The 25427-nt window shown below is 34.9% G+C and overlaps 1 protein-coding gene across 4 annotated transcripts in view; it reads right to left on the bottom strand.

The window, feature by feature from the left end:
- Positions 1-25427, bottom strand: part of Bbs4 (Bardet-Biedl syndrome 4) — a 60779-nt gene that overhangs the window by 18201 nt on the left and 17151 nt on the right. The window contains exons 3-5 of one of the 4 annotated variants that reach the window (XM_076851056.1): positions 6040-6097; positions 3570-3649; positions 744-807 (exon numbers count right to left, since the gene is read on the bottom strand). In XM_076851056.1, coding sequence (XP_076707171.1) covers positions 744-807; positions 3570-3649; positions 6040-6079 — 184 coding nt within the window. In that variant the 5' untranslated portion in view covers positions 6080-6097. Of the gene's footprint in view, positions 1-743; positions 808-3569; positions 3668-6039; positions 6098-25427 lie in introns of all 4 variants that reach the window. The other 3 variants (XM_076851055.1, XM_076851054.1, XM_076851057.1) reach the window with 3 other exon arrangements.

The raw sequence follows: 25427 nt of genomic DNA, 5'->3' as shown, positions 1-25427 counted from the left end.
TTTTTTGATATTTATTTTTTAGTTATCGGCGGACACAACATCTTTGTTTGTACATGGTGCTGAGAATCGAACCCGGGCCGCACGCATGCCAGGCAAGCGCACTACCGCTTGAGCCACATCCCCAGCCTTCTCTCTCTGTCTTTAAAAAAAAAAAGAAATAACAAAGTTAAAAAAAAAAAAAAAAAGAAAAGCTTATATTAGTTTGAAGATTATAAGCAATGAATGGTAAGCAAACCATTCATTAATACTTAAAAGTCAAAACAGAATTCCTGGAAAAACTAAAGAATGCCACTTTGGGCATTAAAGAGTAAAATTTAAGTGGATGGTTCCTGTTTTGGTTTCTGAAGAGTTCAATTTATCATCTGATTTATCCTGTACAACTCTAGGCTTCTTCCTCCTGACTTCTTTACAAAATCCTCAAAGCCTTTTCTCATATCCTTTAGCTAGACTACAAGGAACTCTTCCAAAGCATTTTCTGGCCCTGAAACCACAGTGTGAGACAGTGATCCTAAGCATCCATTCTGAAAAAGAATGACAGGAACTTACAAAGGGGTGAATGATGATAGTAATTTTTTGCATAGTACTAATCACTTCTGAAGTCAAAGAATTATGTTCAGATTCAAAAAATACTGAGCAAGACCTCAGTGGAACATTTACTTGAATTTAAGTATTTCATAAGTTGGCCTTTTTCCAAGAACTTAAGCCAAGTATATTTCTCCATTAGGAAGAAATATGTGACTTACCTTGGACATAGATAGCATACTCACACAACCCCTGAGTCTCCTGAAGCTGTTCTTTGATAATGGCCTGAAAGAGGAAGAAAAATACCTCAGAATTTAAAAAAATTTTTTTTTAGTTGCAGATGAACACAATACCTTTATTTGTTTGTTTGTTTGTTTATTTTTATGTAGTGTTGAGGATCAAACCCAGTACCTCACACGTGCTAGGCAAGCGCTTCACCACTGAGCCACAGCCCCAACCCCAGAATTTTTTTAAAATCTCAACTTTGTTGGAATTACTGTTTTTAGATTGGGGTTGACAAATTACAGGACTCACAAGCCACTTTTGTACAGCTCTCAAGCTAAGAGTGGTTTTTACATTTTCAAAGAGTTACAAAAAAATAATAAAAAATAATAAGATACTGCATCTGGCCTGCAAAACATTAAACTATTTAGCCAGGCGGGGTGGCTCACACCTGTAATCCCAGGGTTCAGGAGGCTGAGGCAAATTCAAAGCCAGCCTCAGCAACTTAGTGAGGCCATAAATAACTGAGCAAGACCCTGTTTCTAAATAAAATACAAAAAAAAAAAAAAAAACCACAAAAGGCTGGGGATATGGCTCAGTGGTTAAGTGCCCCTGGGCTCAATCCCCAGCACGCACGCATGCACACACACACACACACAAAAAAAAAAAAAAAAAAAAAAAAAAAAAAAAAATTTAAACTATCTTACTACCTCCTGGTTTAGCACAGAAAAAGTTTGCCAACCCCTGTCTAAAATCTAACTAGACAAGCTATTAAAATGTGAGATTTTCAAGGACCATGATAGATGCCAGTGATTCCCTGATAAGTGAACCATAGCCTCTTTGTTTTTTAGTTATAGATAAATACATACCTTTATTTTATTTATTTATTATTATGTGGTGCTGAGGATCGAACTCAATGCCTCACACGTGGTAGTCAAGTGCTCTATCACCAAGCTACAACCTCAGCCCACCATAGGCTCTTTTTACTACTATGGACTAAACCCAAGATGCTATAATACTCAGGGGGCAAGCATCTGATTCTAACTTGAATTAGGGAAGGCTTTCTGGATTTGTTTCAAACTTCGTGTTAGCAGGAGCTGGAAGAGAAGCTGAGATACCAAGACTTTCAGAGAGGAAGACTTCAAATGCCATATCAAAAAGTTTGAGTGCAATGGGGAAAAGTTGTTTTGTTTTGTTTTGTTTTTAAAGAGAGAGAGACAGAGAGAATTTTTAATATTTATTTTTTAGTTTTTGGCGGACACAACATCTTTGTTTGTATGTGGTGCTGAGGATCGAACCCGGGCCGCATGCATGCCAGGCGACCGCGCTACCGCTTGAGCCACATCCCTAGCCCTGGAAAAGTTTTAATCAGGAAAAAACCCAATTCTGTTTGTTATACAGAAATATCACTTTGGAAACATGTTAAAAACAGAATGAAATGAAACAATATTAAAGGCAAGGTTGGTAGAACTCTTGAGGTAGTTTAAATTGTAATAATGAGGATTAAGGCAGGAAGAGGGGAGAACTTTCAGACTGCCAACTGATGGTAGATAATTTCAAAAGGTGGTAAGAGAAGGCCCTCCAGACTTGATGATTATCAAGAAATGGATGAGGGAACTGTGACACATTCACAACTGGGTGAATGATGGATGAAATTCATCTCTGAGATGGGAAATGGGATAAGAAATAGGTTTAGAAGGGAGCAGATTAATTCAACCACAGGCAAGTTGAATTTAAAATGCTGTGGGCATTTCAAACTGATTTGGAAATCAGGAAGAAATGTGTTGAATGAATAAAGGGATCAAGCAACTAGGAAATCCCCAACTCTTGAGAAATAATTAGAAGGCTGGGCAGGGTGGTATACACCTGTAATCTCATTGAGTGGGGAGGCTGAGCCAGGAGATCACAAGTTTGAGGTCAGCCTGGGCAATTCAACAAGACTCTGTCTCAATAAATAAAAAGGACTGGAGAAGTAGCTCAGTGGTAAAGGGGCTCTAGGTTCAATCCCCAGTACTGTTAAAACAACAACAACAACAAAAAAAAAAAAAAAAAAAAACAGCAGCAGCAGCAGAGGAAGAGAAGCCAAACAAACAAGGAAACTGAAAAGTGGTCAAAATGAAAAGGGAAACAAAAAAAGGGTAAAATCACAGAAGGAAAACAGAAAGAGAAATTTTCAACATTTTTACTGGCACTAAAGATCATTATTTCTTTGCACTGTTTAAAAGTCAAAATTTAAGAAGCATCACAAAGCTCTGAATGCTTAAAAAAAAAAGACAACACCATAGATTTACTTTGCATGTTAATACTACTATCATCTGACAGCAAATTTTTAACATATACAGTAAAGATGGAAAATAAATGGTTTTTATTTAAAACCTTTTTTATATTTATACAAATGATGATCAACCTCACCATAATTAAGAGAATTATCTTATCTATCCAAAGATCAAAAAAAAACAGATAATACAGTGAGATAAACAACTGTTTCCATCAAGAAATCAAGAAGTCCCAAAAAATGACTGCCCTTTCAGATTTGCCTTGATATGAGAAGATACATGGAACATACCTGAACCAGACCCAAAAAAGTCTATAGTCAAACCTGGCCAACCCACAGTCAATCTGGAGGCCCATGAGCAATTAATAAATGCCACTAAAACTTTAAGGCAGCACTATCATAGCAAAGCTAACTAATATATAATGTGTAAGGAAGGATGAATTCACATTTTATTAGTGGAATATCAACTGCCATATATCTGTGCTGCAGACAGTTAGTTGCCTACCCCACAGCCTGCCTCCCATTTCCTCTTATCATTGCAGCCTCTCACCTTGCATGCTTCATAATCCTTCCGGATATAGTGGAGATGTATCAACCAGTTCTGCTTCTCCAAAATAGGAAAGTCTGGGACTAGAGAGCATATTATGACTAAACAAATGACACAAGCATTATTCGATTATTTTCCTTTTAGTGTTGTTCTAACGTCTAAATAAATCTTAAGCATATTGCAATACCCCAATTATTCATGCTGCTGATTATAAGAATATATTATAGTGCATCAAAATATATATACTATTAAACTAAAAGATACTGTCGTACTATTACACATTGGATATATATTTTTGTTCTCTAGAGTTTTTGTGTCTTATATAACATCAGTTTTTCACATGATAACTTGGCCTACAAAACAAATTTCTTCTCTCTCTCTCCCCCCATGATTATAGAAGGTGACTAGGAAGTCTTTTAATGACGATTTCAGAAATATTTCTAACAAAATATGTTTAACATAGTTAATGTCATACCTGATAGATCAAAGTACCAAAAACACTGTAAATAGTTAAACACAATCTTTAGAAATAGCTCAAATGGGAACATTATACTGTTGCTTAAGGAATAAGAAGTCAACAATGAAAAAAAAAAATCTATTTGAATCACCAAATATGGCTCATGATTAAGAAACTATAAAATCAGTACAGGTAAAAAAATTCATTAATAAATCATTTTTCTATGGTATAAAGGAGAAGGATCAACATCTGCCTTTGAATAGTGAAAACCTTGAGAAAGAGGGAAGAGAAGATTGGGAAAAGATAAAAAGGAGACTTGAATCTAATGCTAACTTCTCAAAAAAATAAAAAGCTTTAAAGTAAAAAAATAACTGAATGTTTTTATTTTTAAATCTGGCTGGTGACATACAGTACAATTCTCTCAGTAGAACTGCACTTCTAAAGGGCCTTTATGAGTTCCTTCCTCCCTCCCTTGCTTTTTTCCTTCCTTCCATATTCGGGATTGGACCCAGAGGAACTTAACCACTAGCCACATCTTTTGAGACAGGTCTCACTAAGTTACTTAGGGCACTTGCTAAGTTGCTGAGGCTGGCTTTGAACTTGTGATCCTCCTGCCTTAGCCTCCCTAAGTCACTAGAATTACAGGCATGCACCCCCGCACCCAGTTCTATTTGATATTTTTCTATCACTTGTTTCCTTCCTTCTCTGCCTGCCAGATCTTAGCCGTTCACATTCTGTATAACCACTTTCTGAATTAAATTTCCTGTTAAAACCCACACAAATCAGAGCTGGGTTTATGACTCAGTAGCACAGTGCTTGCCTAGCATGTGTGAGTCACTGGGTTCAATCCTCAGCACCATATATAAATAAATAAAAAATAAAGGTACATCAATAACTAAAAAATATTTATTAAAAAAAACAAATCACTGAGATTGAAGATGTGTGTATATATATAAAATGGGTAAAGTGCATAATGAAGAGTACTGGACAAGTGGCTTACTGAGTAATCTTGGACCAACTTCTCATATTTATTTATTGTGGTGGGAATCAAACCCAGAGCCTTGCATAAGCTAGGCAAGTACTCTACCACTGAGCTACATCCCCAGTCCCTTGACCTACTTTTAATTGTATGGCCTATCCCTCTGTCACTTAGGCATTAAAGGAAATAAGTAAAAAAAAGGAGGAGCCACCAAACCATTCTGAGTTTAAACATTACTCTATACCATTGCTTCTACAGCCTAAAAATTTATAAAATGTAATTTTTCACATCTTGACTATTATTAAAATGTCACAATAAAAGAAAAGTCATGTTTTGTATTCCTGAATGAATTTACAAGGTAGATCAATGGCCCAGATGCTCATGAAATGGAGTTCTACAAATCAGAAGGGGAGGTACCACCAAATCTAATGCTAAGAGTAATTTAGAGATGTAATTCATCTAAAAACTAAAAGAACTTTAGCTTCATCAAAGACCTCATAGACCATTTCACTGTTCCATAACTGTCCTGCTACCAAATGGGGGACCTTAGGAAATTTAATCTCATCTGTAAAATCAAGACTCATTAATTCATTCAACCAATATTCACTGATTGACACATTCTAGGTCCTGGGGATACAGAAGTGAACAAAACTGACTCTCTGATTTCAGGGATCTTACAAATGGGTGGAGTAGATAGAAGCGGGTAGGGATGCTAGCAGAAGGAACAGATGATACTAAAATCTTATAAGTAATATTTTTCTACGAAGGAAAAAAGCAAGGAAGGTCAGAGAGTACATGTCTAAGGATCAAACTTTTAAATGAGAGTGTCAGGGAATAACACACTCATTCTCATAGAGGATTGAATCACTTAATATTTTAAAAAGTTCAAATAGTAAACCCTAAAGAAACTGTAGCTGTTATTGTTGCTATTATTTTTATCGTCATTATTCTTTAATTATTCTCTAAGATGAAGGAATCATAAATACCTTAGAAATCACTAGTCTATGAATCCTGAATTTAAAGTTAGAATTTTTTACCTGTAAACATGTAAGTTGCATTTCTTGTATTCCAAATCATTGTTCACTCCAACTCCCCCTACAATCAGGGACACTAGTTTTTATATGTTTTCACAGATATTATGAGATATTATGAGACTTGTCTATTTCAAAAACTCTCCAAAGAAGACAGCCACATATATGCAAAACAGAGCCTTCACTACCTTATGACACACAGTGGTCATCTCCAACACTATTATTAAAATGTCACAATAAAAGAAGAGTCATGTTTTATATTCCTGAATGAATTTACAAGGTAAACTAGAGGTTTATGTTACCACAGAGGTCAGTGACCTGGTAATGAAGGGAAGACAAAGTAATGCCTTTCAACTAGTTGTAAAAATGACCACCCTCAGGGCTGGGATTGTGGCTCAACGGTAGAACGTTCCTCTAGCACCAGTAAGGCCCTGGGTTCGATCCTCAGCCCCACATAAAAATAAAATAAAGGTATTGTGTCCAACTACAACTCAAAAATAAATATATATTTTTAAAAATGACCATGCTCTTATCTCCAACTCTACAGTGCCCCTCTAGCATCCTACTAAGGCAGTAAGAGCAGAAGGCTGGCAATCTGGCAAAAATACTCCCTTGCCCCTTCTCTTTTCTTGCCTCTTTTGTGACATTTCTTACCCCTCTTTCTTCCTTTAAGATTATAAGCCCAACATATTTAAGCAATTCCATAACAGAATAAACATGACCCCATAAGAATTCTCTATGGCAAATGTCCTAGGTGCCAAATATTCTTAGAAGTGGCCCTAATACAAATCTTTATATTAATTTTGGGTTAATGTCCAAGTTTAAAATTTGTGATGGAGGGCTGGGGATGTGGCTCAAGCGGTAGCGCGCTTGCCTGGCATGCGTGCGGCCCGGGTTCGATCCTCAGCACCACATACAAACAAAGATGTTGTGTCCGCCGAGAACTAAAAAATAAATATTAAAAAATTCTCTCTCTCTCTCTCTCTCTCTCCCCCACTCTCTCTTTTAAAAAATAAAATAAAATAAAATAAAATTTGTGATGGAATCTTGGGTAAATGAAAGCTAAGCAGGAAATTACGGTGGTTCAAATTTTTAGTTGAACGTTTTCCTAAAACAACTAGGACTTTTCTAAGAGCACTATAAATAAAGCCTTGAGACTTTCAGATATGATAAATAAATTCAGCAAAGTAGAATACAAAATCAACATATAAAAATCAGTAGCTTTTCTTTACGCTAACAATGAGCTCACTGAGAAACCAGAAAAAATGATTTCATTCACAATAGCTTCAAAACATAAATACATACAATATAAATACCATATTCAGAAATAACTGTAACCAAGGAGGTAAAAATTGCTAATTTTCTATGATGAAAATTACAGAACACTGAAATAAGAAATCGAAAATGACACCAGAAGATGGAAATACCTCCCATGTTCATATATTGGCAGAATTAATATTGTTAAAATGGCCACATTACTGAAAACAATCTATAAATCAATGCAATCTAAATCAAAATATCAATGGCATAGCCACTTGGGAAGCTGAGACAGGAGGATCTCAAGTTCAAGGCCAGCCTCAGCAACTTAGTAAGGAACTGTTTCAAAATAATAAGTAAAAAAGGCTGAGATGTAGCTCAGTGTTAAGTGTCCCTGGATTCAATTCCCAGTACAAAAAAGCAAACAAACAACAAACAGTCATCACAGACCAGAAAAAAAAATTCTAAAATTCACGTGGAAGCAAAAATGAACCCAAGTTGCCAAAACTACCCTTAGCAAAAAGAATATTTCTGGAGGTATCACAATACCTGATCTCAAAATATACTAGAACAATATCAAAATATACTGTTTTTATACTAGCACGGTACTGGTAATAAAAACAGACAAGCAGATCAATTGAATAGAACAGGGAACACAGAGACAAAAGCCAGTACTTACAGCTAGCTGATTCTTGCCAAAAACATACCATGGAAAAAAGCCTCTTTCAACAAATGGTGCTGGGAAAACTGGATGTCCACATGTAAAAGACTGAAACCAGATTCCCCCCCTGTCTAAAAATCATTTCAAAATAGATTATAAAAATCATCTCAAAAAGACCTAAAATACAAGGCCTGAAACTTTGAAACTGCTAGAAGAAAACAGGAGACAAACTTCAAGACATAGATACAAGGCAATGACTTCCTGAATAGCTAAGGAAATAATAGCCAGAATCAACAAATGGGATCATGTCAAACTAAAAAACTTCTGCATAACAAAAGAATTAATAAACATATTGAAGAGACATACTACAGGATGAGAGAAAATCTTTGCCTGCTACTCTTCCCACAGAGGGTTAATATCCATACTATATAAAGAACTCAAAAAAACAGACTGGTGATACAGGGTATGGTGGAGTGCTTATTGGCATGCATGAGGCCCTGGGTTTAATCTCCAGTACTGCAAAAACAAAAACAAACTCAAAAAACTTAACACTAAAAAGCCAAATTCATCAATAAATGAGCAACTAAAAAGGCTAATTCTCAAAGGAAGTATCAACAGCCAATAATTACATGAAAAAAATGTTCAACAACTGAGAAATGCAAATCAAAACTATATTGCAATTCCAGGGCTGGGATTGTGGCTCAGAGGTAGAACACTCACCTCACATGCATGAGGCACTGGTTTGATCCTCAGCACCACATAAATATAAAATAAAGACATCGTGTCCACCTAACTAAAAAATAAATATTAAAAAAAACTATACTGCAATTCCATCTTACCCCAGGCAAAATAGCTAGATCAAGAAATTAAAAAAACAAACACTACATGCTTTTGAGGACTCAGGGGAAAAGGAACCCTGATATACTGTTGGTGAGAATGTAAATCAATACATTCATTATAGAAATCAGTATGAAGGTTCCTCAAAAAACTAAAAATAGAACTATTATATGATCCAGTGATACCACTCCTGGGTATACACCAAAAGGAACTAAAATCAGCATACTATAGAGATATCTGCATACCCATGTTGTACAACACAAAGCACAACAGCCAAGTTACGGAATCAGCCTAATGCCTGTCAATGGATGAATGGATATATATACAAAATGGAGTATTATTCAGCCATGAAGAAGAAAAAATCATGTCATTAGGAAAATGGATGGAACTAGAGATCAAATATTAAGTAAAATGAGCCAGACTCCCTCACATGTTTTCCCTCATATGTGAAACCTAGGACAAATGAAAGCAGAAGGGAGACTATTAGAGAAAAAGAAGGAAATGAGGGAGAGGGGAGAGTAAGTAGGGCAATGATTATACTTTGAATATAATCAAAGTATGTTATATATGCACATATGAATACGCCACAATGAAATCCATTGTTCTGTATAATTAAAATGTAGTAATGAAAATTTAAAAGTAAGGCCTTCTTTGTTAAAGACTAGCAGACATGTAGCACATTAAAGTTTTCATATGTAGAATTCCATTCTTAATAAAGCACCAAGCCTAGCTATGGAACCTAAAACAAATTATTTGACTTCTCTGTGCCTTCATTTCCTGTCCCCCAATAAATATTCACTGGAAAATATGAAAGATCTTAAAGTGGTCATTGAATAAAGTTAATTTCTTCATATCAAATAGTAATTCTAACACTTTTCTACATTATAGCATCTGGGACAACAAAAGATGTAACACAAGACATTTTTACTGTTCTGGGCTTCTATATTGGTCAGAGTCTAATGAAGAAACAGAGAAACCACTCAAGGATTTAAAACAAAAAGACAATGATGTGATAAACAGTAATGGAAGAAATGAGAGGCCTAAAAGAGAATGGTGAGACTGATCAGGCATAGGCATGAGCAAAAATCCACTACCACCCCTAGGACAGAAATAGAAAGGGTAGAGCTAATGTACTACTACCCAGTACCCAGGGCTGGAGTTACCTAGAGGAAACCAAAAAGGAGGTTGGTCTGACTGGCAGGAGCAAGAGAAGAGAAACTTCCAGAGATGACCCCTATTCCTCCAACTTCTCCAAGCAGAGGAACAGTGGGGACAGGCTCTGGCGTCTCCTTCCTCTTGCCCTCTAGTCTCCTACTAGTTCCTCCCACTTGCTAATTCAATCAAAAACTGCGAAAGCAGGACTCTAGGAAGAAAAGGCTCCTGTGAGAGTCAGCTTCTCATAACCAAGCAAAGAAGAGAAGCTGAGGAATGATCTAAGGACAAACTGGCCCAGGATCAGCAAAAACATAAACTCTGTTCAGGAACATAAATAATGATGGAAGAAGAAGAGACTGGGCTGAATCAGTATTGAAGACACACAAGAGAAGCTATTTTTTAATTCTTTTATTAAATTGTTGCTATCCAGCTTGCTTCTTATGAGCCTTAAAATGGAATGAGGAAGGAAAAAAGGTCATATAAAAAAAACAAATTAATTACAGTTTTTCTCTATATTTTAGATTATTGTTAAATTACTTCCCCAAAATAATTAGTTGTATTGTATCCTTTTTAGTTAATTGTATCCTTTTTAGTGTTAAGTTTTTTTATTATATTTTTATATGTATATGTGCGTATGTGTGTTTCAAAGTGTTTTCTCCCACATTATTTCACTGGATAGTGAAATAAGGCTAGTGAGTCAAGCAATTCAGGCACTAGTGCCATATTACAAATAAGGAAACTAAAGCTCTAGAGGTTAAGTAATTTGCCCACAAGCACCAGCTACTTAGTCAGGGCTCCTAGGGTACTAATTAAAGCACATGTTAGTTTCAGCCTAATATTAAAGACCTGTCTCATTTTAAAATGTATTTGGGCTGTCAACTGACGTAACTTAGTAATATAAAATAAATAATGGTTTTAATGTTTTTCTATTATAAACGATATGACTTTTAATATACCAAAATAGCAAAATTTTCAAATAGTTCTTAAAAATACATAGTTGGAATTTTAAAAAAATACATAGGGGAATGGGAATATAGCTCAGTGGTAGAGTATGGCCCTGGTTTGATCCTTAATACCACACACATACATACAAAAGGGCAAAAGCATTTACTATGGCACTCTCTTTTATTATTTCTTCTTAATAAATTGTTTAGGTAGATAAATTCTACAAACTTTTTGATAGGAATTATCCATGGTATTATTCTTTGACAGAGGGAGGCCATAAATAAAGCTCTAAAAGTGAAGAATATTAATAAGCTGATGTTATACCAGATACATAAATATGAGCAGTGGAACTTGTGTAGGAAAGAATAACATATTTCTTGCCAATATAAAAGAGTGCACAAAAAGGCCTTTTAGGACACTAAAATTTACAGGGCCACAAATAAGGACAAAAATATTCTTAGTTCAGGTAAAATATAAATGTTGTATACTAGAGCATATGTATATGTTTTTAAAACCTTTATTTGATACAAAGGGGATTATATTAAAAGTATCTGGAAAACTGAATATTTACTGAGCCTAAATATACCTTCCCAGGTAACCCTGGAACCCTACTCCTCAGTACTGTCTATTTACTAAAAAACATGTATAAGTTTCTTCATGGTGGCATTATTCGAAACCACCTCAAAATGAAAATATCCCAAATCTTCATCAAGAATAGACTGAGGTATAGGCTGGGGTTGTAGCACATGTGAGGCAATGGATTCGATCCTCACCACCAAATAGAAATAAATAAAAGTATTGTGTCCATCTACAACTAAAAATATTTTTTTAAAAAAGAATAAACTGAGGTAGACCCATAATGGAATACTGTAATAATGAAAAACAACCAAACACTATTACATGCAACAAAATAGATGAATGTTATAAATAAAATTTTGAACAAAGCCACCAGACATTAGAAAGTATATACTGCATGAGTCCATTTATATTGTTTAAATGCAGGGAAAACTGATCTTCAAGAGAGAAGTCAGATACAAGTAGCCACTTTTATAGATCAGTTAATGATAGTAGGGGCATGATGGATGCCTGTGAGATGCTGGTGATGGTCAGACCTTAATCTAGATGGTGATTACATGGGTATGTTCATTTTGTAAAAATCCACTGAGCTGCACAATTATGATTTATGTACTCTTCAGACTGTATGCTATATTTCAACAAAATAAAAATTATAGACAGAATCAAATACCCCCTCAAAGAAATTAATTTCTGCAATAATAATGCAGAAGAGGAAAGGGACACACAACTCAGTCTTAGTTAAGGGTTAAGATCTCCAGGAAAAAACAAAGAAAGCATTAATCACAAAATAAAATAATAATAAATTATCCTTCATCAAAATGAAAACCTCTCATCACCAAAATACATTAATAAAGTGAAATGTTAAAGATACATGATAGCTGGGCTGGAGATGTGGCTCAAGCGTTAGCGCGCTCGCCTGGCATGCGTGCGGCCCGGGTTCCATCCTCAGCACCACATACAAAGATGTTGTGTCCGCCAAATACTAAAAAATAAATATTAAAAAAAATTCTCTCTCTCCCTCTTTTTCACTCTCTCTCACTCTTTCTTTAAAAAAAAAAGATACATGATAGGGAAAAATACATATAATAGGAAAAGGACATATCTTCAAAATAGACAAATAATTTAAATAATTCTCACAAATCAGTGTATAAGAAAACAACCCAATTTTAAAATAGGGATTTTTTAAAAATATTTTTTTAAATTTATTTTTTGGTGTAGATGGACACAACACAATGCATTTCATTTTTATGTGGTGCTGAGGATTGAACCCGGGTCCTGCCCATGCTAGGCAAACATTCTACCACTGAGCCACAATCCCAGCCCTAAAATAGGGTTGTTTTTTTTAAAAAAAAAAAAAAAAAAGGAAAGAAAAAGAAAAAAAAATCCTTGAACAGGCACTTCACCAAAGGAATGATTGAAATGAAGAAGTGTTTGTTCAACACTGTAAGTCATTGGATCACGCAAATTAAAGTCACGATAAGATATTACAACACTCACAAGCATGTCTAATATAAAAAAGAATGACAGCGGCAAACATTCGCAAGAGTGTGCAACAACCAAACTCTCATAATATTGCTGGTGGGAGGGTAAATTGTAGAACCAGTTTGGAAATTAGTTTGGAAGTTTTGTATAAAAAGATAAAACATACACGTCACACATTAACCAGCAATTCCATTCCCTACACCCTTCCTCAAGTGAAAACACATGCCACATACACAATAAAATGTATAAATGAATGCTCAACAAAACTTTTATAATAGATGTATAAAGACATGAATTGGGGCTGGGGATGTGGCTCAAGTGGTAGCGCGCTCGCCTGGCATGCGTGCGGCCCGGGTTCGATCCTCAGCACCACATACAAACACAAAGATGTTGTGTCCGCCGAAAAATTAAAAAAAAAAAAAAACAAATAAATACTAAAATTAAAAAAAAAAGACATGAATTGGCATGGACATACTGTATATACAAAAATATAAAAAATTGTGCTCTATATGTGTATTAAGAATTGTAATGCATTCTGCTGTCATGTATTTAAAAAAATAAAATTAAATTAAAAAAACTTTTATAGAAGTCAAAACTAGAAACACAAATGTGTATTAAAAGAAGAAAAAAATGTGGCATATTCATATGACTTTATTTCTTTATTTATTGGTACCGGGAATTGAACCCAGGAGCACTTAACCACTGAGCCACATCTTTAGCCCGTTTTTTATTTATTATTTTGAGACAAGGTCTCACTAAGTTGCTTAGGGCCTCGCTATGTTGCTGAGGCTGGGTTTGAACGTGCAATCCTCCTGCCTTAGCTTCCGGAGACACTGGGATTACAGGTGCAGACCACTGCACCTAGAAAGTATTTTTTAAAAGAACTACTAATAGTCGAGTGTGGTGGCACAGAATCCCAGTGGCTCAGGAGACGGAGGCAGGAGGATCATGAGTTCAAAGCCAGTCTCAGCAATTTAGCGAGGTGCTAAGCAACTCAGTGAGACCCTGCCTCTAATAAAATATAAAATAGGGCTAGAGATGTAGCTCAGTGGTCGAGTGCCTCCAAGTTCAATCCCTGGTACCGCCCTCCCAAAAAAGAACTACTAATACATACATCACCATAAATGAATTTTAAAAACACTGTGTTTTGCAAAAGTTGACTTGCCCAAAGTTAAATAACAGAAACTGTATGGCTGACTCTCTTTAAGTATAACTTATATGGAAATTCAAAGTCAATTCATAGATACAAAAATCAGAACAAGGGTTGCATTTGGGTAAGAGAAGGGAGAACTTGAAAATAATATGAGGAAACTTTCTGAATAATGAAATGTTTAATTTGCTCTGAATGATGAATATATATATATATAATATAAATACAAATGTACACATTCATCAAAATTCAAGAGTTTTGATTTGCAGTTCTTACTAGCACTGAAAATAAAAAAAAAACAGGGAAAAAATCAGATGTATATACTACTTTTTGTGTAAATTACAAGTTAACACAATTCTTCAAGATTAAATATAGAATTATCATATCAGCAACTCCACTTCCAGGTGTGAATTCAAAGCTGGGTCTCAAACAGATATCTGTACATCAATTTTCACAGCAGCATTACTAACAGTAGTCAAAAGGTGGAAACAACCCAAATGTGCAGCAACAGATGAATGGATAAACAACATGATATAAGTATATAATGGCATATTATTTGACCTTAAAATGGAATTAAATCCTGATACATTGTATAACACTTAAGCATAATAAGACACAAAGGGCAAATATTGAATGATACCACTTATATAAGGTATCTATCCTACTCAAATTCATATACAGATAATTGTTGCCAGAGGATGGGGAAATGGAGAGATTGATTGTTCAATGGTTACAAAATCTCAACAAGGGAAAAACAAAAAAGTTCTGGAGGTGGATAGTGTTCCTGGTTGCAAAACAATGTGAATGTACTCAACAACACAGAACTATACACTTAAAAATGGTAAATTCTGTTATGTGTATTTTAACACAATAAAAAAAATACAAAGGTGCCAAAAACATATTTGGAAAAAAAGATGGTCTTTTTAACAAATAATGCTAGGAAAACTGGTTATCCATCAAAAAAGAAAAAGACTAGATCCTTATCTCTCATCCTCCACAAAAATCAACGCAAAATGGATCAAAAACCTAGGAATTAGATTGGAAACTATGCAACTCCCAGATAAAAACAAAGGGTCAACACTCCAGCATACAGGTACAGCAACAACTTTCTCAACAGGACCCCCTAAAGTTCAAGAAATGGTGCCAAGAGTTAATAAATGAATAGTATCACATTAAAAAAGCTTCTACACAGCAAAGGAAACAAGAATGTAAAAAGACAATCTATACAATGGGAGAAAATCTTTGATAGCTACTCTTCTGATAGAGGATTAATATCCAGAATATAAAGAATTCAAAAAAACTTAACATCCAAAATTCAAATAATCCAATTAGTAAATGGGAAAATGAATTAAACAGACACTTTTCAAAAGAAGAAATACAAATGACCATCAAATATATGAAGTGTTCAATATCATTAGCAATTAGGGAAATGAAAATCAAAACTACGCTGAGATTTCATCTCACTCCAGTCAGAAGGGCAGCCAGAGGGTCCATGGTATGGGGCTTGCCCTACATGGGTGAGGCACTGGGTTCGATCCTCTGCACTACATAAAAATAAATAAATAAAGCAAAGGAATCATGACCATCTACAGCTAAAAATATTTTAAAAAGAGAAAATAATACAAAAGTAATAAGTGCTGGAGAGGATTTGGAGAAAAAGGAACACTTTTACACTGCTGGTGGAATTGTAAATTAGCACAACCACTATTGAAATCAGTATGGAGGTTCCTCAAAAGACTAGGAACCTACATATTACCAGCTATACCATTCCTTAGCATTTATTCGAAAGAATTCAAGCTACCAACTACAGTGATGCAAAAATACCATGTTTATAACGGTACAATTCACAAGAGCCAAACTTTGCAAGCAGCCTAGGTGTCCACCAATGGATAAATAGATAAAAGAAAATGTAGTTTATATACAACGGATTTTTTATTCAGTCATTTAAAAATGAAATTATGCCATTTGGAGGGAAATAGATAGAACTTGAGATTATGTTAAGCAAAACAAGCCAAAATCAGAAGATCAAGCATCATATGTTTTCTCTTATATGGAAGCTGGAGAGGAAAAAGGACAAGAAAGGATGGGTGATCTCATGAAAAGGAGTTAGTAGAGCAGAGGAAAGGAAGCAGGGGGAAGGACAGGAGGAAAACAGGAAATACTGGGGAATGATATTGACCAAATTATATTGTTTTAACACATGCATGAACAAATATATAACAACAAATCCCATCAATGGGTATAACTATAATGCATCAATTAAAAAAAAAGCTTGGCTCATGCATTTAATCAGTTGAATAATGAGGCAAAAGCCAGATTACAACAGGTTGAAAGAGAATCAGAATTGAGGATGCAGAAACAAGTAAACTATTCTTTAAAAAAGCAAATGAAATGGGGCTGAGGTTGTGGCTCAGTGGTAGAGCACTTGCCTAGCCTAAGACGCGCAGGGCCCTGGGTCCGATCCTCAGCACCACATAAAAATAAAATAAAAAACAAAATAAAGGTATTTGTCCATCTACAACTTAAAACTTCTTTTTTTTTTAAAAAAAAAAAGCAAATGAAAGAGTCACTCACTAGAATTAGTGAGTTTTGATTGAATTAGTGTGTTTTGAAGACACTGTAGGAACAGTTTCACATGGACTGCAGATTGAATGAGATAATAAATAAATTAAGTAACTCTATAATTTTGTTTATACAAGAACCAAATCATGGGGGAAAAGTAATGAAACCAACCAAGATATTTCCATGCTTGTATAATTATGTCAAAACAGATTCTACTGTCATATATAACTAAAAAGAACCAACAAAAAAAGCATGCCTATATAAAATAAATTTAGGAATGAAACATATATAATCTGTTGATAAAAATGTTAAATAAGATATAGGAAATGACATATTTGCAGAATATCTATAATATTCCCAATATCCACAACCTTTAAATTCCTTAAAAATTACTAACACATAAAAATACAGAAAACAACCCAAATGTCCATCAACAAAAAAACTGATAAACAAAATGTGGTATATACATAGAATATTATTTATCCTTAAAAAAAAATGAAGATCCTAAACTATCACTATTTGCCAACAAAATGATTCTATATTTAGAAGATCCCAAAAATTCCACCAGAAAATGTCTAGAATAAATAATTCAGCAAAGTAGGAGGATATACAATCAACCCCCATAAATCAAACGCATTCCTACACAACAGTGATGAATCCACTGACAGAGAAATTAGGAACACTACCCCACTCACAACATTCTCAAAATAAAATAAAATAAAATACTTGGGAATCAATCTAACAAAACAGGTGAAAAACCTCTACAATGAAAATTACAGAATACTAAAGAAAGAAATAAGGGGGCTGGGGTTGTAGCTCAGCAGTAGAGCACTTGCCTAGTCACATGCAAGGCCCTGGGTTTGATCCTCAGCACCACATATAAAATAAATAAAATAAAGGTATTGTGTCCAACTACAACTAAAAAATAAATATGAAAAAAAAAAAAAAAGAAATAAGACCTTAGAAGAGGGAAAGATTTCCCATGCTCTTGGATAGGCTGAATTAATATTGCAAAATGGTCATACCACCAAATGCTGGGAGCCATCAGCCAAGTAGGTATGACAAATTCCTTGCCAGCTTACTCCCATGCTGTCTAGTGGAAGGACTTCTGAAAGGTGACCTTGCTCAAGGACCAGGGCAGGATCCATGTTTAGGGTGTTCCCCCTTTAGAATAGGGCGGTTTAGCATAATAGGAGATTAGGGTGTTCCCCCTTTAGAATAGGGCAGTTTAGCATAATAGGAGATTAGGGTGTTCCCCCTTTAAAATAGGGCGTATCCTGCTGCTGAGTTCCTCTTGAGTGCTTAGGGTCAGACAGTATATTTTGGGAGACAGAAGCCCATGCGGAGTGGATTTGGGCAGAAGTGGATTTGAGCAGAGAACGTGGATTCCCCCAGAACGTGTTTGTAGACTGCTGGTGTGAGATCGGGAATAAAGAATTGCTGTTTGAATCTACAAGCTGTGTGGAGACTCGTGATTTGTGCCCAGCCAGAGACTGCGGCAACCAAAAGCATTTTATACAGATTTAATGCAATTCCTATTAAAATCCCAATGACATTCTTCATAGAAACAGAAAAGGCAATCACAAAATTCGGTTGGAAAAATAAGAGACCCAGAATAGCCAAAGCAATCTAATAGCAAGAAAAGTGAAGCAGGAGGCATCATAATATGAGACCTTAAATTATATTACTGAGCCACAGTAACAAAAGCAGTGTGATATTGGCACCAAAACAGACTTGTATATCAATGGTACAGAATAGAAGACACAGAAACAAACCCCATAAATGGAGTTTACTAGACAAAGGCACCAAGAACATTCACTGGAGAAAAGACAGCGTCTTCTACAAATGGTGCTGGGAAAACTGGAAATCCATATGTATGTAGCAGAATGAAATTGAACCCTTATCTCTCACCCTGCACAAAACTCAAGGACCTGTAATGTTTTGAACAACCAACAATAAAAATTTTTAAAAAAACTCAAGGACCTAGGCATTAGACAAGAGACCCTTCACCTACTAGAAGAAAATCTTTACCATGTGAGCTCAGGAATTGAGTTCCTTAACAAGACTCCTCAAGTGTAAGAAGTAAAATGAAGAATTAATAAATGGGATGGATTCAAACTAAAAACTTTCCTTTCAGCAAAGGAAACCAATCAATAACATGAAAAGAGAGCCTACAGAATGGGAGAGACTCCATAGAGCATTAATCTCCAGGATATATAAAGAACTCAAAAACTCAATACAAAAAAAAAAAAAAAAACAACTTTCAAATAATCCAAATCAATAAATGGGCTAAGGAACTGAACAGACACTTCACAGAATAAGAAATATGAATGCTCAACAAATATATGAAAAAATATTCAACATGTCTAGCAATTAGAGAAATGCAAATCAAAACTACTCTAAGATTTCATCTCACTCCAGTCAGAATGGCAATTATCAAGAAAACAAGCAATAATAAATGTTGACAAGGATATGAGGGAAAAGGTACAATCATACATTGCTGGTGGGACTGCAAATTGGTGCAAACATTAAAGAAAGCAGTATGCAGATTCCACAGAAAACTTGGAATGGAACCACCATTTGACCCAGCTATCCCACTCCTCACTTTATACCTAAGGAACTTAAAAATCAACATATTATAGTGATACAGACAAATCAGTGTTTATAGCAGCTCAATTCACAATAGCCAAACTATGGAACCAACCTAGATGCCCTTCAACAGATGAATGGATAAAGAAAATGTGGTATATTACACAATAGAATATTACTCTCCCATAAAGAATGAAATTATGGCATTTGCAGGTAAGTGGATGGAACTGGAGAATATCTTACTAAGTGAAATAAACCCATCCCAAAAAACTAAAGGCCAAATATTTTCTCTGATTGGTAGATGCTAATTCACAATGTGGGGGGAGGATAGGGAAAAACAGAGGTACTGTGGATTAGGTAGAGGGGAGTGAAGGAAGGGGAGAGGGTAGAGGGATAGGAAAGATAGTAGAATGAATTGGACATTATTACCCTATGTTCATATATGATTACACAACCAGTGTGGTTCTATATCATGTACAAACAGAAAAATGATAAATTATACTCCATTCATGTATGATGTGTCAAAATACATTCTACTGTCATGTATAACAATTAGAACAAATTTTTAAAACATTAAATTCTGAAATGTTACAATGTGGCCATGAACCTTGAAAACAGGATACTGAGTAAAATAAGTCAGACACAAAAGGACATATATTATACAATTTCACTCATATGAAATATCTAGACTAGGTGAATTCATAGATACAGAATGCAGAATGCAGGTGACCATAATTTGGGGAGAGAGGGAAAATAGGAAGATATTATTTAATGGGTACAGATTTTCTGTTTGGAATGATGAAATATTTTGGGGGTTTTTATTATTTATTTGTTTTTATTTCTTATACACATGACAATAGTGGAATGTATTACAATCATAATTATCCATTCACAGAACAATTTTTCATAACTGTGTATAAAGTATGCTCATGTCAAATTATGAATAATTTGATAATAATTATTATTTTTATTATTATTATTATTTTATTTTTTTTGCATTATAATTCTTAATACACCTTTATACCACAATTTATCATATCTCTGTTTGTATATAAGGTATCTTGACACCAAATTCACATCTTCACACAAGTATTTTGTATAATAATGAGGGTCTCCTTCCACCATCCATGCTATTCCCCTTCTCCCTCCCTTTCCCTTCCACCCCAATTCTCTATCTAGAGGTAATCTTCCTCCCATGCTCTCCCTCCCTACCCCATTTTAAGTCACCTCCCCTTACATCAGAGAATTCGGCATTTGTTTTTTTGGGATTGGCTAACTTCACTTAGTATAATCTTCTCTAATGGCATCCATTTTCCTGAAAATGCCATGATCTTATTCTTTTTTAGGGCTGAGTAATATTCCATTGTGTATAAATGCCACATTTTTTTATCCATTCATCCACTGAAGGACATCTAGGTTGGCTCCACAGTCTAGCTATTGTGAATTGTGCTATTATAAATATTGATGTGGCTGTGTCCCTGTAGTATGCTGTTTTTAGGTCCTTTAGATGTAGTCCAAGAAGAGGAATAGCTGGGTCAAATGGTGGTTCCATTCCTAGTTTTCCAAGGAATCTCCATACTGCTTTCCAAATTGGCTGCACCAATTTGCAGTCCCACCAGCAATGTCTGAGTGTTCCTTTTTCCCCCGCATCCTCGCCAGCACTTGTTGTTTGTCTTCACAATGGCTGCCATTCGTACTGGATGAGATAGTGAGATGGTATCTTAGAGTAGTTTTAATTTGCATTTCTCTGATTGCTAAAAATGATGAGCATTTTTTCGTATATTTGTTGATTGATCATATATCCTCTTCTGAGAAGTGTCTGTTCAGGTCCTTGGCCCATTTATTGATTGGATTATTATTATTATTATTATTATTATTATTATTATTATTATTTTGGTGCTTATCTTGTTGAGCTCTTTATATACCCTAGAGATTAGAGCTCTATCTGATGTGTGAACGGGTAAAAATTTGTTCCCAGGATGTAGGCTCCCTATTCACCTCACATATTATTTCTTTTGCTGAGAAAAAACTTTTTAATTTGAATCCATCCCATTTGTTGATTCTTGGTTTAAATTATTGTGTTATAGGCATCTTATTAAGGAAGATGGGGCCTAGCCCCATGTGATGGAGATTAGGATCTACTTTTTCTTCTATTAGACTTACTCTGGTTTAATTCCTAGATCCTTGATCCATTTTGAGTTAACTTTTGTGCATGGTGAGAGATAGGAATTCAATTTCATTTTGTTGCATATAGATTTCCAGTTTTCCCAGCACCATTTGTTGAAGATGCTATCCTTTCTCCAGTGTATGCTTTTGGCACCTTTGTCTAATATAAGGTAGTTCTAATTTTGTGGGTTATTCTCTGTGTCCTCTATTCTGTACCATTGGTCTACCAGCCTGTTTTGGTGCCAGTACCACGCTGTTTTTGTTACTATTGCTCTGTGGTATAGTTTAAGGTCTGATGTAGCGATACCACTTCTATTCAACATAGTTCTTGAAACACCGGCCAGAGCAATTAGATAGACGAAAAAAATTAAAGGAATAACTATAGGAAAAGAAGAACTAAACTAGCACTATTTGCTGATGATATGATTCTACACCTAGAAGACCCAAAAAACTCTACCAAGAAACTTCTAAAACTAGAATTCAGCAAAGTGGCAGGATATAAAATCAACACCCATAAATCAAAGGCATTTCTGTATATCTGTGACAAATCCTCTGAAAAGGAAATGAAGAAAACTACCCCATTCACAATATCCTCAAAATAAATAAATAAATAAATAATATACTTGGGAATCAACTTAACAAAAGAGGTGAAAAATCTACACAATGAAAACTATAGAACCCTAAAGAGGGAAATAGAAGAAGACCTTAGAAGATGGAAAGATCTACCTTGCTCATGGATAGGCAGAATTAATATTATTAAAATGACCATACTACCAAAAGCATTACACAAGTTAATGCAATTCTAATCAAAATCTCAATGGCATTCCACATAGAAATAGAAAAGGGATGATAAAATATTTGTGGAAATGGATGTAGTGGTGATTTACATTGTAAATGTATTTGATGCCACTGCCCTGTATATTTAAAATGGGCTGGGTGTGGTGCCACACACCTGTAATCCCAGTAACTTGGAAGGCTGAAGCAGAAATATCTCAATTTCAAGGTCAGTCTCAGCAATTTAGTGAAGCCCTAAGCAATTTAGCAAGACCCTGCCTGAAAACAAAAAATAGAAAGGGTTGAGCATCTAGTTCAATGGTAAAGTGCCCCTAGATTCAATCTCCAGTCAATAAATAAATAAATAAATAAATAAATAAAATGGTGGGCTGGGAATGTAATCCAGTTGGTAGAGAGTTTTCCTAACATGTACAACAGGCCAAGGTTCAATACTTGGCACTAATAAAAGGAAAAACAAGTTTAAAATGGCAAATTTTATGTATTTTATCACAATATAAAAATTCTTCTTAAGTGATTCAGAAGGCTAAGGCAACTTAGTGAGGCTCTAACCAAGTCAATGAGACTCTGTTTCAAAATAAAAAATATAAAAAGGGCTAGGGATGTGGCTGAGTGGTAAGGCATCCTGGGGTTAAATCACAAAAATAAAATAATAAAAGAAGACATTAAGTCAAACTGAGATCAAGTTTCTCACATAATAAATACATTCCCCTAGTTTGTGTATAAAACTCATCCCTGGCTATAACCATACCAAATGGATAAGGTCTTCAATGGAGATTCCTTTAAAGAAAGAAATATACTTATGAAGTAAATCACTTCACTCACTTCAGTGATGACTAAGGTCCTCAATTGAAAGCCAGAAGAAAGTCACCCGAGATTCACATCATGGGGAGAAAGGAAGGGGACCTCAGTAGTCCCATGAAGGATACTATTTTCTCAGAACTACTGAATAGTTCTGATAAACAATTATAAAAAAGAAGCTGCTAGTTCTTGAAAAAGTCTTGATATATTTGGACAAAAATTCCAAATAGAAAGCTGTGTATCCCTTCCACAGCTTTCTGTCTTTAAGACTGAAAAGGCAAACTGGGATATGGACCTCTAAAACTGAGGAGGGAGTGTGGAGGACAGGGGACAATATTCATTCTCAGTCAAAATATCTTCAACTGCTGCTTGCTCAAATAAATTCTACTTGCTAATCCAACTAACATGAGAATTCTTCAAGTTAGACCTACCACTTCCTGCCTCCCACTTTGAAGTTACTATTTAATTAGAACAGTGGTTATCAACTGGGAACAATTTTGTCCACCTGCCCACCCCCAAATCTGGAGACATTTTTGATTGTCAAAACTGAGTGCTACTAGTATCTACCTTGTAGAGGGTTGGGTCCTGAAAATCATCCTATAATACACAGAATAACTCCCACAACAAAGAATTATCTTGCTCAAATGTCATTAATGCTAAAGGTTAAAAAAAAAAACCTGAAATAGAGGTTTAAAAGAAATTTAAGGAAGTCACAGCGAAATGAGATCATTTTTTTGTTTAAAATACTATTTTGAGTAAGATACTAAACTTTACAACTGTATAATCAGTTTTATTTTTGGTCAGTATTAGTGACTTAAATTATTTTGCTGTTCTGTTTTTGTAAATGAATAAAATTATAAGAGGATTGAATGAAATTATAAGAGGATTCTGACAGTAGGCATTTTGTACATTTGTATATATTTTGTTCAAATGAAAATAATGACAAAAAATAAAATACTACTTTAACTTTTAATTTGTCAGTTAAAGCTCATAAATCCTTAAGGAGGGCTGGGAGATATAGCTCAGTTGGTAGAGTGCTTGGCTCATATGCACAAGGCCACGGGTTCAATCCCCAGCACACAAAAATAAATAATTAAATAAATAAATAAAACTTTATCTAAAAGAAAAAAACATCCTTAAGGATAATATTTCCCTGTTTTCTTAATAGTTTCCAAATTTCAATAATAAATTTATTCTGAATTCCTCACTAGAAAACTATAAACTTATATTTCTACATAAAGGATATTAATTATTTCATTTTCCATAATAGTGTATTTACCTAAAGACTCTTCCTTCAAGTTGGCTCTGTCTGTATTTTTTCCTACTTAATCTTATTCATTATTGCTCTATTTCTGGAACAGGAGTGACCAAAAATGGAGTTTACTGCACCATCTTAACTGGAAGCCCAATTTGACACTGCAAGTCAAAAAACTTTATTGAATTTGACACTGCAAATCAAAAAACTTTACAACCAAGTTTTATACAAAAAAAATTTCAAATATGCTGGTTCTGACCAGGCTGGCCTCAAATTTATAATCTTCCTTCCTCTGCCTCCTGAGTCACTGGGATTATAAGCATGGACCACTGAACCCAGCAACTATACTTAAGTACTTCTGTGAGTATGGGTGCTTAAGTTATTTATTTATTTGTTTGTTTGTTTATTTATTTATGGGTGCTGGGACTCAAATCCAAGATATTATAGCTCATTGCTTACAAAATTTTGCCACTGTGGGCGTTCCAAAACAGTTAAAAACAGATAATGCCCCTGGTTATACTTCTACCTCTTTTAAACAATTTTGCTCATCATTTGGCATTACTCATATAACAGGAATCCCATACAATCCACAGGGACAAGGCATACATAGTTGAAAGAGCTCATCAAACTATTAAAATGTACTTATTAAAACAAAAAGAAGGAATTGGGAAGGGGTATATATCCCCCAAAGATAAACTTAAAATAACCCTTTTTACTGTAAATTTTTAAAATTTGGATTCATCAGGACTTAGTGCTGCGGAAAGGCATATGTGTCTAAAAAATGTACATAAGCCCAAGGTACTTTTGAAGGATATTCTAACAGGATAATGGAAAGGTCCTGACCCAGTGATTGTCTGGAGTCAGGGGTCTGTTTATGTGTTTCCACAGGGAGAACAGCAACCGATTTGGATTCCAGAGAGATTAACTAAAGCGATTTCTACAGACCAAAAAGATGATGATTTGGCTCAAATCCATAACAGCTGATATCCAAAACTCCAGTTTGGCTATCCTTACATCTGCAACAGAGCCAGGATGTTTTTTTCAATATCTATTTTATTATTGCCCTTTCCCACATCATGAAGTTCTATTTTGTTTTTTGAGCTCATACAGACCTAGGTTAATGTTTTGCTGATCAGTTCTATTTTTTGACTATAGAGTTTTTAAAC

Source organism: Callospermophilus lateralis, chromosome 3 (assembly GCF_048772815.1).
Source record: "Callospermophilus lateralis isolate mCalLat2 chromosome 3, mCalLat2.hap1, whole genome shotgun sequence".
In the NCBI taxonomy this organism is placed as follows: Eukaryota; Metazoa; Chordata; class Mammalia; order Rodentia; family Sciuridae; genus Callospermophilus; species Callospermophilus lateralis.
This window is presented reverse-complemented; position numbering and strand designations above follow the sequence as displayed.